General features: G+C 41.4%; 1 protein-coding gene across 1 annotated transcript in view; it reads right to left on the bottom strand.

Annotated features, from left to right (window-relative positions):
* Positions 1 to 12406, bottom strand: part of STX12 (syntaxin 12) — a 36115-nt gene that overhangs the window by 14853 nt on the left and 8856 nt on the right. Inside the window, exons 2-3 of the mRNA XM_010830146.1 lie at positions 6233 to 6302; positions 4449 to 4548 (exon numbers count right to left, since the gene is read on the bottom strand). Of these exons, the coding sequence (XP_010828448.1) occupies positions 4449 to 4548; positions 6233 to 6302 (170 nt within the window). The remainder of the gene's footprint in view (positions 1 to 4448; positions 4549 to 6232; positions 6303 to 12406) is intronic.

Below are 12406 nucleotides of genomic sequence, written 5' to 3'. Positions count from 1 at the left end.
GCTGCAGTCACCATCTGCAGTGATTTTGGAGCCCAGAAAAATAAAGTCTGACACTGTTTCCACTGTTTCCCCATCTATTTCCCAGGAAGTGATGGGACCGGATGCCATGATCTTAGTTTTCTGAATGTTGAGCTTTAAGCCAACTTTTTCACTCTCCACTTGCACTTTCATCAAGAGGCTTTTGAGTTCCTCTTTACTTTCTGCCATAAGGGTGGTGTCATCTGCATATCTGAGGTTATTGATATCTCTCCTGGCAATCTTGATTCCAGCTTGTGTTTCTTCCAGTCCAGCATTTCTCATGATGTAGTCTGCATAGAAGTTAAATAAGCAGGGTGATAATATACACCCTGGCAATCTTGATTCCAGCTTGTGTTTCTTCCAGTCCAGCGTTTCTCATGATGTACTCTGCATATAAGTTAAATAAGCAGGGTGATAATATACAGCCTTGACGTACTCCTTTTCCTATTTGGAACCAGTCTGTTGTTCCATGTCCAGTTCTAACTATTGCTTCCTGACCTGCATACAGATTTCTCAAGAAGCAGGTCAGGTGGTCTGGTATTCCCATCTCTTTCAGAGTTTTCCACAGTTTATTGTGATCCACATAGTCAAAGGCTTTGGCATAGTCAATAAAGCAGAAATAGATGTTTTTCTGGAACTCTCTTGCTTTTTCCATGATCCAGCGGTTGTTGGCAATTTGATCTCTGGTTCCTCTGACTTGTCTAAAACCAGCTTGAACATCAGGAAGTTCACGGTTCACATATTGCTGAAGCCTGGCTTGGAGAATTTTGAGCATTACTTCACTAGCATGTGAGATGAGTGCAATTGTGTGGTAGTTTGAGCATTCTTTGGCATTGCCTTTCTTTGGGATTGGAATGAAAACTGACCTTTTCCAGTCCTGTGGCCACTGCTGAGTTTTCCAAATTTGCTGGCATATTGAATGCAGCACTTTCACAGCATCATCTTTCAGGATTTGGAATAGCTCAACTGAATTCCATCACCTCCACTAGTTTTGTTCATAGTGATGCTTTCTAAGGCCCACTTGACTTCACATTCCAGGATGTCTGGCTCTAGATGAGTGATCACACCACTGTGATTATCTTGGTCGTGAAGATCTTTTTTGTACAGTTCTTCTGTGTATTCTTGCCACCTTTTCTTAATATCTTCTGCTTCTGTTAGGTCCATACCATTTCTGTCCTTTATTGAACCCATCTTTGCATGAAATGTTCCCTTGGTATCTCTAATTTTCTTGAAGAGATCTCTAGTCTTTCCCATTCTGTTGTTTTCCTCTATTTCTTTGCATTGATCACTGAGGAAGGCTTTGCTACATAATACTCCATTAAGTTGATCTAGTGAATTTTATGTAAGCATTCCTTCTAGATTGTTCTATTTTTAACTATTACAAATAAATAAAGCTAAAGTAAGGCCTATTGTAACAGCTAATATTTATACAGTGCTTATCACATATCATATTGTTATAACTACTTTATATAATAACTCATTTAATCCATATATCAACCTATACTATTAAAGTACCTATTTGACAGATCTGGAAAATGAGGCACACAGAGGTTAAGCAATTTGCCTAGGATCATATAGTAAATGGCAGGGGTAGAATTTAAATCCAGGAAACCTGGCTCCAGAGTGCATAGCTGGTTTTTTTTCCCTTAGAACTTGGAACATTTGCATGAGTGGAAATATTAGGTCAAAAGGCACAAACTTTTTTTTATGACAGTAAGTACTGTCAGTCAGCTTAGTGAGGGGTTTGGGTGAAACAGAAGGGATTTATTAGCGTATCAAAGAAGAGATGTCAGAGCAGGAATTAGCGATATGGGCCAAGTACTCAGAGGTGCAGGGGCGAGGGACGGAAAAAGATTTGGGGACCACAGTCATAAAAGTCACAGGAAGCTCATAAAAGTAGAAAAGACTCCTGGGGGAGAAAGCATAAAATAACAAAATTAGAGGATCACTGGTTGTGCCTTGGGGCACACCCACTTCTAGGAAGACACAGAGTCAGAGAAGCTGAGACTCAACCTGGGGTAAGAGAGACAAAAGACCAGAAAGGGGTCACCAGAGTCGGGAGACATGAAAACTACTTTGTCGTCTTTACTATGGAAATCATGGGAAGAAAAAGGAAGTTTCAGTAAAGACAGGATGAACAGGAGGATCAAATAAAACAAAGAGAGATGAATAAAAACGCAGAAAAACCCCACTGGATTTGGCAATTAGAAGATCACTGATAATAGTGCATAAGTATGAAAGAAATGTGAAAGTACGATGTATGTTTTGATAGTGCAGTAGCAAAAAGATGAGTGACAGGGCTAAGATTAATTAGATAAAGAAACAACTGAAAAGGAAAAGAATATTCAGCACAATAGGAGGAAAGGAATCCAGGATTCATATTTCACCAGAAATAATACCTCTGTGGATTTATGTTCTTAATGATCCAAACTTTGCCAACAAAGGTCCATCTGGTCAAGGCTATGGTTTTTCCAGTGGTCATGTATGGATGTGAGAGTTGGACTATAAAGAAAGCTGAGCGCCGAAGAATTGATTCTTTTGCTCTATGGTGTTGGAGAAGACTCTTTAGAGTCCCTTGGACTGCAAGGAGATCCAACCAGTCCATCCTAAAGGAAATCAGTCCTGAATATTCATTGGAAGGACTGATGCTGAAGCTGCAACTCCAATACTTTGGCCACCTGATGCGAACAGCTGACTCACTGGGAAAGACCCTGAGGCTGGGAGAGACTGAAGGCGGGAGAAGGGGACCACAGAGGATGAGATGGTTGGATGGCATTACTGACTCAATGGACATGAGTTTCAGTAAACTCTGGATGTTGATGATGGACAGGGAGGCCTGGCAAGCTGCAGTCCATGGGGTCACAAAGAGCTGGACACGACTGAGCAACTGAACCGAACTGAATGATCCAAGATAATGGAAGGAAACAAGAAGATGCATAATCCAAAAATAATTTCTATTTGATTTTGGAATACATTAGATTTTTTTTTTAAAGGAGATTGAACTTTCTATGTTGCTTAGGCTACTATTTAACACTTTGCTGTTATTCAGTTGCTCAGTCATGTCTGACTCTTTGAGACCCTGTGGACTACAGCACATTCTGTTGACATCAGACTCTTAGATTCCCTTTTTTTACTGCTAAAACTATCTACAAGAGTGTATTCCCTATGTGTACAGCTGGGAGAGGAAAGGGGTTGATTTGGGAACAGTTTGAAAGAATGAATGACAAGGGGAACTGGTCCAGTATGAGAAACAACCAACACAAACAGCACACAGGCAGAGTCAAAGGGCGGCTATGCTAAGGTTACTACTTTGCAGCGCGATGACAAAGCACCTAGTTTGGGTTCTGGTCTTTTGTGCGAGGGGATGCCAAGAATCCAAAGACTGAACACATACTTCATTAAACGCCTTGTCAGGATTGAGTTAAACTGACGATTTTCAAGCTTTTTTAATGGAGATCCAGAATAAAAATGTGACATCTTGATCTAGCATCGTATATACACATATGTGTGAAACAAAAAAGTTTCATGTAACAGTACTTCCCTTAATTACATGGTTACACACTCTGATATTTCTATTCTTTCATTTCTTTTAAATGGCGATCACAATACACTAAAAGTATATTATGTTCCAACAATTACAATTCACAGACAACCCAGGAAGGGGAAGTGGTAGGCTTCATCTTTACAGCCATCAGAGACGAAATATCATCATTTAAAGAATTCACTAATAAAAAACAACGTAAGTTAAGTGCTCCCATGAACGGCATAGAAACTAAAGCAAAATAAAATCACAATAGTCTAAGATAGAGAAGATTTTTGTCCTGGAAGAGATAGGATGTGAGGCAGACCACGAACGGTAGGTTAAAAAGTCAAACTACAACGGAGGGAACACATTTGACTTCAAGAACAAGTGAAGGAAAGGCATGGCAAATCAAGGGAACAATGAATTCCAACAGAAACTGTGTCTCTACAGGATTTAAATGGCCACTGAAGAAAACGACTTGAGCAGAGAAATCTATTTCTCAGAGCATTTCCTTAACTGGAAACCTACAAAAATGTGACATGAAAGTGACTGCAAAGTAAAAAAAGACATTTGCTTGAAATTTATAGACACTGGATACAAGCAAACTAGAATCAAGCCAGAAAGCATAAAGCTGCTAATCAAATCCCAACAAGATGCAAACACCGAGATTCTTCTTCAGTTAAACCCATTTTACTAATATATTATTGCTAATTATCACAGCAGCTACTAATACCTTCCAAGATCTGGTAGCTGCATTCTTTCTGTTGTCACAGTAGACACTTATCTATTTTATGGATAAGGAAACTGAGGTTCAGTTTGAAGGCCAAGTTTGTTTCACATACCGCCTCTCCAAAAAAACCAATATTTTTCTTATTCAAAATAAATAAAAACCCCAGAAAATACCAACCTGTTCTGAAGTAGATAAAGGAAGGGGCAAGGACCCCAGTTCCTTCAGTAATTCATTTGTTTCCTTGGCAAGCTGATTTGTAGAGTGTTGTAACTGTTGCCTAAGAGAGAAAAGATGTGTTTTAGGATATTCTCACTTCTTGAGAGCTGTTAGCATCAGTCTGTTCTCAGAGTGTCTCATGATGCAGGGAATGAAAGGGCACCTGAAGGATGTTCCCAGATGCTCAGGTTCACAACAGAATTCCAGAAGTACCACCTAGTCAAACTCACTTCAAGTTGTCTTCACATTACCGAGTAGAAAGAACCTACCTCAATGAAAACTGCTGATTAGGTATTTTAATTCTTTGGGGAGAAAAGAAAAGCATTCTCAGCAGTTCTGATAGAAATACAAAAGCAGCTGCCCCCACACCTCAATCTAATAGTTTTAACACGCTGAACTCTCTCTGAAAATTCTCACGCTCATTCGCCCAAGAGTTCCGCATGGTTACTGTCTGTCACAGGCCACTGACTAGTGACAGAATCCACGCCCTGGGGGTTGGATGAAATGTGCATTAGAAGCAGAGCTTCTACCCTAGGGAACAACCTCCAAAGATCAACTCCCACGTTTGTGCTTAAAGCTGGTGCTTTTTCAGCTTTACCCTTGGCTCCCTACCTATGCTTTATGCTTGACTTTCTGGCTCTTTTCTCCAAAACAAAGAAGCCCTATACTGTGTTTAAAAAAAAAAAAAAAAAAGTAAGGAGCAGAGGGGAAAGGAAATTAAAGAGGGAAAAATGTGTGGGATTGAAAGGTACTGGAAATACAAAAAAGATTCCTTTCAGTCATGGTTTCTTCTACTATCTGGCCATTTCTGCAACGGTTTTAAGGGAGGACAGAGAAACCACACTACTGATTACTAATATTTTTTCACTGCAAAGGGGTCTCCAAGGTAGAAGGGAAAAAAAAAAGCAAAACCAAAAAAATTTAAAAAACCATGAGAGTCAAAACCAAGAGGGAATCAAAAAACCAAAAAACAAAAATGGGAATTTCCTGGTGGTTCAGTGGTCCCCTCTTCCACCGAAGAGGGCACTGGTTCAATCCCTGCTTGGTGAACTAAGATCCAACCAGCCATATGGTACAGCAAAAAAAATAACAATAACAAAATAAAAATCAAAAGCCCCCAAAAAGAGTCAATCCAAAGCTTGAGCATCATGGACAGTACTAACATACCAACAGCTACCTCACGTCTCCATCAAAAAAGCTCAAAGTACTAACAGTAAGTCATTCTCTCACTTCCCAGGACAGGAAACAAAAATAGTGTTAAAGATGGAAACTAGAACTTCTAACAGCAGAAATAGAGTCAAGAAGGACATAATAAAAAGAATCTATTCCACTCTTCTCTCCTCGGGCCATTCTGAATACACTTCTTTAATATTATATACAGTTGGAAATCCAACAGATTAGACAAGCACTGTAGATCATCAGGAGGCCTGTGCCAACAAGGAAGCTCCTGTAGGGAGAATGCAGTTTAAGAGTCGTAGGGATTCCCCCTCTACTTCCCTAAATTGTTCTGCTAAGCTGTCCAAGGGAGGAAGAAAAGCAGAGTCCAAGGACTCTGAGAGGCAAGGGAGATCACAACCCATTAATGTATTTTGTTGCTCCTCTTCTAGATCCAGCTGTGACCTCATGTCCCACTGCCTCTTGTGCTGACCTCACAGGCCTGAAACCTAAGCCGCCAAGCAGCAAGAGCATTAAGTGTGTCCCCAAAAGGCCCTCACAAATCCCAAACTTGTTAGGAAGCTACTCACAGATTTTCCTGTAGCTTGCTTGAATCCTGCTTAGTTCCTAGTTGGCTCATCAAGTTCTTTATCTGAGCGGCTGGGGAGAGGAGGAAATAAAAATTTATTAAAAAGAAAAATACATTCATCACAAGCACCGTGGGGAGAGGGAAAGGGATAAATGGGAGACTTGAGATTGATATATACATACTACTATATATAAAGTAGATACCTAATAAGGACCTATTGTAGAGCACATGGAACTCTACTCAATACCCTGCAATGGTCTATAAGGGAAAATCTGATTCACTGTGCTGTACACCTAAAACTAATACAACATTGTAAATCAATTATACTCCAAGAAAAATTTTTTAAAAAAACAAGCACCCTAATTCTCAGATCACTGGTCTCTCCCCATATCCTGAATAAGAATGTACAACTAATAGAAAGCATGCTATGATCAAGACCCTGGTCTTGATCTTCTAAACTATTCTCTTCTAAATCTACCTGTGAGATCTACCTTTCTCCTAGAGAGTAACTATGCCACTAAGCAGAAGGTGGTGGTTTTCGTCACTCCCAAAGAACTTCCACATTCTACCAGATTTCCAGTGGCACTGGTTAAAATGTTTGTCTCTTTTGGAATGGCCTTGATACCAAGTATCAATTCACAACAATAAACATTTAAATTCATGAATACAAAATAATTTTCTACAGCAAACATTTTTGGAAAGACAATGTACATTTATTATTGATAATAAGTTACCACTAATTGAGCACTTCTATGTGCCAAGTACTATATTAGGAGCTTTGTATACATAATCTTATTCATTTTCATAGCAACAGTCTGAAGTAGATGTATGTTCATTTTGCAGATGAGGAAACAGATTTAGAGAAGTTAAATATCTTATGTAAGCACACACACAAAAAGAAGTAGGGCAAAAAATTCAACCCCAGGGACATCATACTCCAATGCCTATGTTCTTTTAATTATGCTGTCTGTAGACAAATAGTACATCGCTTTGTTCAGATTACTCTACCAAGATATTGTGCTAAGATCAGGAATGGTCATATTTGAATCCTAGATGTTTAAGGCCCTAGTCCTGGACTAGGAAAGCAGAGTTCCGGAGGAACTGATAGTCAGAAATAGTCTGGCTGGGAATCTGAACACCTTGTCACTCACTGACTTCTACAACAGGAATAGAGCCCCTGATTTCCTATGTCCTACTTTCTATTTTCTTTTTCTGTTGGCAGAGAAGATGGGGGAGCTTCATTCATTTATTGAGCTTGAAATTTTATTGTATGTTTGTTTTTTGTTTGTTTGCGTGCTTGCATTTTAAAAGCATTCACTGTCTTCTATAGGGCTTCCCTGGTGGCTCAGAGGGTAAAGCGTCTGCCCACAATCCGGAAGGCCTGGGTTCGATCCCCAGGTCAGGAAGATCCCCTGGAGAAGGAAATGGCAACCCACTCCAGTACTCTTGCCTGGAAAATTCCACGGACAGAAGAGCCTGGTAGGCTATAGTCCATGGGATTGCAAAGAGTTGCACATGACTGAGAAACTTCACAAGTGTCTTCTATTGCAAGAAACTGGAATACAGAACACAATAACAAAATACTTTGTGTCCAGTGGAACATAATTATCTCCAAGTTTCACCAGGACTTCAAGAGATAATATATCACAATAGGTACAGGGCTCCTCTGGCCAAAAGACAGTTCCTTTGTGAGGGCTCTTCTACCCTCTCAGGTTTAATCCAGTTCCACTTGTGAAACACCAGACTGCTAAATGACTGGCTTAGGGGAAGAAGATGACGAAACCAATGCTTACTGTAACAATTTGTATCTATTATAGGAACAGATTATATACAAGGCTTTAATGTCCAATAAAAATGAAACCACTTATTAGAATTTTAAATTTTAAAAATTGATTGTTCCTTATGATAGGGTACTTCTTAAATAAAAAATTTGGGGGTCACAGTCATAATACTGACCTTAATTTGGTCACCAAGAGTAGTAAAAAGGCAAGCTTAGTAAGGACCAGTACCTTACAGAAACACAGATGTGTTAATAGCTTCTAAGTCTGTTAAGAAATAATTATTAGCCAAAATCTTCTAGGTGATTGCTGAGTGACTCTACACCTAAGGGAAACTGAACAACCTAGCCCTTAACAGCGTCTAGGAGTTATTTCTCCTGCAAAAAATTAACAAACGGAAACCTCAATTAAATAGAGTTGGGAGATCCCAAGGGGGAGCTCTCACACCTACCAGACAGCAGAGCCCAGCAGGAAGACGCCTCTAAGCCAGTGAGAAGCCCTGGACTCTGGGTTTGCTGTATTCTTCCCAACTTTCTTTACCCTTCCCTTGCTAGGAGGGGGCTTGTACTTGGCCTGCCCTGATTGCAGACCCCAAACTGCAACTCTCTGGTAACTCTGAATAAACCTGTCTTTGCTGGAGAAATATCTGGCAGTTTCTGTTTTAGGTCAACATCCTTAGCCCAGATCACTGCGCCATAATGGGTGTTACAAAGCAAAAGTTTCCACAGTCAAGAATATATATGTGTGTAACACTTCAAATCATGATCTTATCTTAAGACCATCTTTTAAGCAAAATATAACTCCAATTTTATAACAGAAATATAGGTTTCACATGATTAAAAAGTTGCCTTTTGACAAACTTTCCTAAAATATAACTATTCTATTAAATGAGGGTTTTTTAGCTTAATGGTTCCACAGGAAAATGTAAAGCACTATAGAAGATTGCATTCTGCTAAAAAAGCATTATGTAAGATATAAATAACCATTTTTCATCACTAAGATGTATAATGTCCTTCTTACCTAAGTCTAATGGGAATCAGAACCAAAGCTATCAACTGACTGGCCAAACAAATAATTTAAGAAAGAGGACAGACATTAGCATCTACAGAGCGTTCACCATGTGCCAGACACTGGGCTATGTACTTGATGTGGTATGCTGCTGCTAAGTCACTTCAGTTGTGTCCGACTCTGTGCGACCCCATAGACGGCAGCCCACCAGGCTCCCCTGTCCCTGGGATTCTCCAGGCAAGAACACTGGAGTGGGTTGCCACTTCCTTCTCCAATGCATGAAAGTGAAAAGTCAAAGTGAAGTCACTCAGTCGTGTTCGACTCTTAGTGACCCCATGGACTGCAGCCTTGAGGGCTCCTCCATCCATGGGAGTTTCCAGGCAAGAGTACTGGAGTGGGGTGCCAGGGCCTTCTCCGTTGATGTGGTACAATAAAAAGTATATTTGGTCTTTGTCCTCAGTTCCTGGCAGAGTTCCTAAAAGCCTTGGAATTTCCTGAGTGATAGGAGTGTCCTTTGTTATTCATAAAGGGCTCCTTTGGAGCATACAGAGTTTACCTATTGAGGTGACCTAAGCCCTGACAGCCTTAGGGTGGGCAGGGTTTGTCATCGGAAAGACCAAGTAATTAGCAGGTTGGAAATTTCAGTTCCACCCACCAACCTCTGAGAAGGGAAACTGGGGGTAGAGAGAGGAAGTACAGATTAAACTCTATAAATTCTTGAACTAGATTTGATGAGCTTCCAGATTGGTGGACTCCCCAGGTAGTTCAGTGGTAAAGAACTCACCTGCCAATGCAGGAGACTCAAGAGACACAGGTCCGATCCCTGGGTCAGGAAGATCCCCTGGAGGAGGGCATGTCAACCCACTCCAGTATTCTTGCCTCAGAAATCCCATGGACAGAGGAGCCTGGCACAGTCCATGGGGTCGCAAAGAATCAGACACGACTGAGTGACCACACACACACAAGCACAGACTGGTGACCACACACAGATGCAGGGAGGGTGTCAGTGCCCATAGAGAGTATAGATATTTTGAGCTCTTCCTACATACCTTGTTCTAGGAATCTCTTCTATCTGGCTGCTCCTGAATTATGTCCTTTTATAATAAACCAGTCCCTGGTGGGTCAGAGGGTAAAGCGTCTGCCTGCAATGCGGGAGACCCGGGTTCAATCCCTGAGTCGGGAAGATCCCCTGGAGAAGGCAATGGCAGCCCACTCCAGTATTCTTGCCTGGAGAATCCCATGGACAGAGGAGCCTAGCAGGTTACAGTACACGGGGTCGCAAAGAGTCAGACACGACTGAACGACTTCACTTTCTTTCACTATAATAAACCAGTAAGTGAATGTTTTCCTGAGTTATGTGAGCTGGACTAGCAAACGAGCTGAACCTGAAGAGGGGCTCATGGGAGCACCTCCAATACAGCTCACTGGTCAGAAAGACAGACAAGAACTACACTTACAATTGGCATCTGAAGGGGGTGGGGTCGGGGGAGCCTTGTGGGACTAAGCCCTTAATTTGTGGAATCTGATGCTAACTCCAGGTAGTGTCAGAATTGAATTAAATTGTAGGACACCCCACTTAAGTCCACAGAAACTGACCACTGGTGTGTGGTAAACCCACACACCTGGTGTCAGAAGTATTGAGAGTGGAGGAAACAGCAGAAGAGTGCTTTTCCTTCACTCCGGATAAGCATTATCTTACTGTTGTGCTAGTTGCTCAGTCGTGTCCAACTCTTTGCAACCCCATGGACCATAGCCTGCTAGGTTCCTCTGTCCATGGGATTCTCCAGGCAAGAATACTGGAGTGGGTTACCATTCCCCTCTCCAGGGGATCTTCCCAACCCAGGGATTGAATCCTGGTCTCCCGCACTGCAGGCAGATTCTTTACCTTCTGTCCCACCAGGGAAGCCCCTTATCTACTTAGATAAGCATTATTACAGGTGGGTACACTGAGGCTCACGCTGTTGCAAAACTCATTCCTTCATTTAGAATACCTATTCTACAGATATGTGCTCTAGAAGATATTGTTCTCAAGAAGCTTTCCTTTTTAGGAGAAGAGATAATAAGCATGTATCAGGTAGTGGTAAGTGCTATAAAGAAAAACAAAATCAGGTAAGGGCCAGAATAACAGGGTAGGGAGAAGATAGTAGTTTACAGGAGGTAGTCAAAGATGACCTGTCTGATAAGGTGACACAGAGGAGAGACCTAAAGGAAGTGAAAGATCAAACCATGAAAATATCTGGGGGAGAAGCTTTCCAGCAGAGAGCATGAAGCACAAAGTCCCCAAGGCAAGAGCACTTGCTGTGATGGAGAAACAGGGGGCCAATGTGACTAGAGAGAGATGAGAGAGGAGGGGAGCCAGAATACATAGGACCCTGTAAACTGGAGCAAGGCCTTCCAATTTGAATGAAATGGGAAGCCACCAATGGTTTTAAGCAGTGTCATAAAAGTGAAAGCGAAGTCCCTCAGTCGTGTCTTTGTGACCCCATGGACTGTAGCCTACCAGGCTCCTCTGTCCATGGGATTTTCCAGGCAATAGTACTGGAGTGGATTGCAATTTCCTTCTCCAAGGGAATCTTCCCAACCCAGGGATCGAACCCAGGTCTCCCGAGTTGTAGACAGATGCTTTACCGCCTGAGCCACCAGGGAAGTCCATAAAAACCAGAATTCAAATCCAGGGCTAATTCCAATAACTATATTTTTTATGTCACATTAGACTCTCTCAGTTTTCATTCCAATCCCAAAGAAAGGCAATGCCAAAGAATGCTCAAACTACCACACAATTGCACTCATCTCACACGCTAGTAAAGTAATGCTCAAAATTCTCCAAGCCAGGCTTCAGCAATATGTGAACCGTGAACTTCCTGATGTTCAAGCTGGTTTTAGAAAGGGCAGAGGAACCAGAGATCAAATTGCCAACATCCACTGGATCATGGAAAAAGCAAGAGAGTTCCAGAAAAACATCTATTTCTGCTTTATTGACTATGCCAAAGCCTTTGACTGTGTGGATCACAATAAACTGTGGAAAACTCTGAAAGAGATGGGAATACCAGACCACCTGACCTGCCTCTTGAGAAACCTGTATGCAGGTCAGGAAGCAACAGTTAGAACTGGACATGGAACAACAGACTGGTTCCAAATAGGAAAAGGAGTACATCAAGGCTGTATATTGTCACCCTGCTTATTTAACTTCTATGCAGAGTACATCATGAGAAACGCTGGACTGGAAGAAACATAAGCTGGAATCAAGATTGCCAGGAGAGATATCAATAACCTCAGCTATGCAGATGACACCACCCTTATGGCAGAAAGTAAAGAGGAACTAAAAAGCCTCTTGATGAAAGTGCAAGTGGAGAGTGAAAAAGTTGGCTTAAAGCTCAACATTCAGAAAA

This window comes from Bison bison, unplaced genomic scaffold (assembly GCF_000754665.1).
Source record: "Bison bison bison isolate TAMUID 2011002044 unplaced genomic scaffold, Bison_UMD1.0 scf7180017864516, whole genome shotgun sequence".
Classification (NCBI taxonomy): Eukaryota; Metazoa; Chordata; class Mammalia; order Artiodactyla; family Bovidae; genus Bison; species Bison bison.
This window is presented reverse-complemented; position numbering and strand designations above follow the sequence as displayed.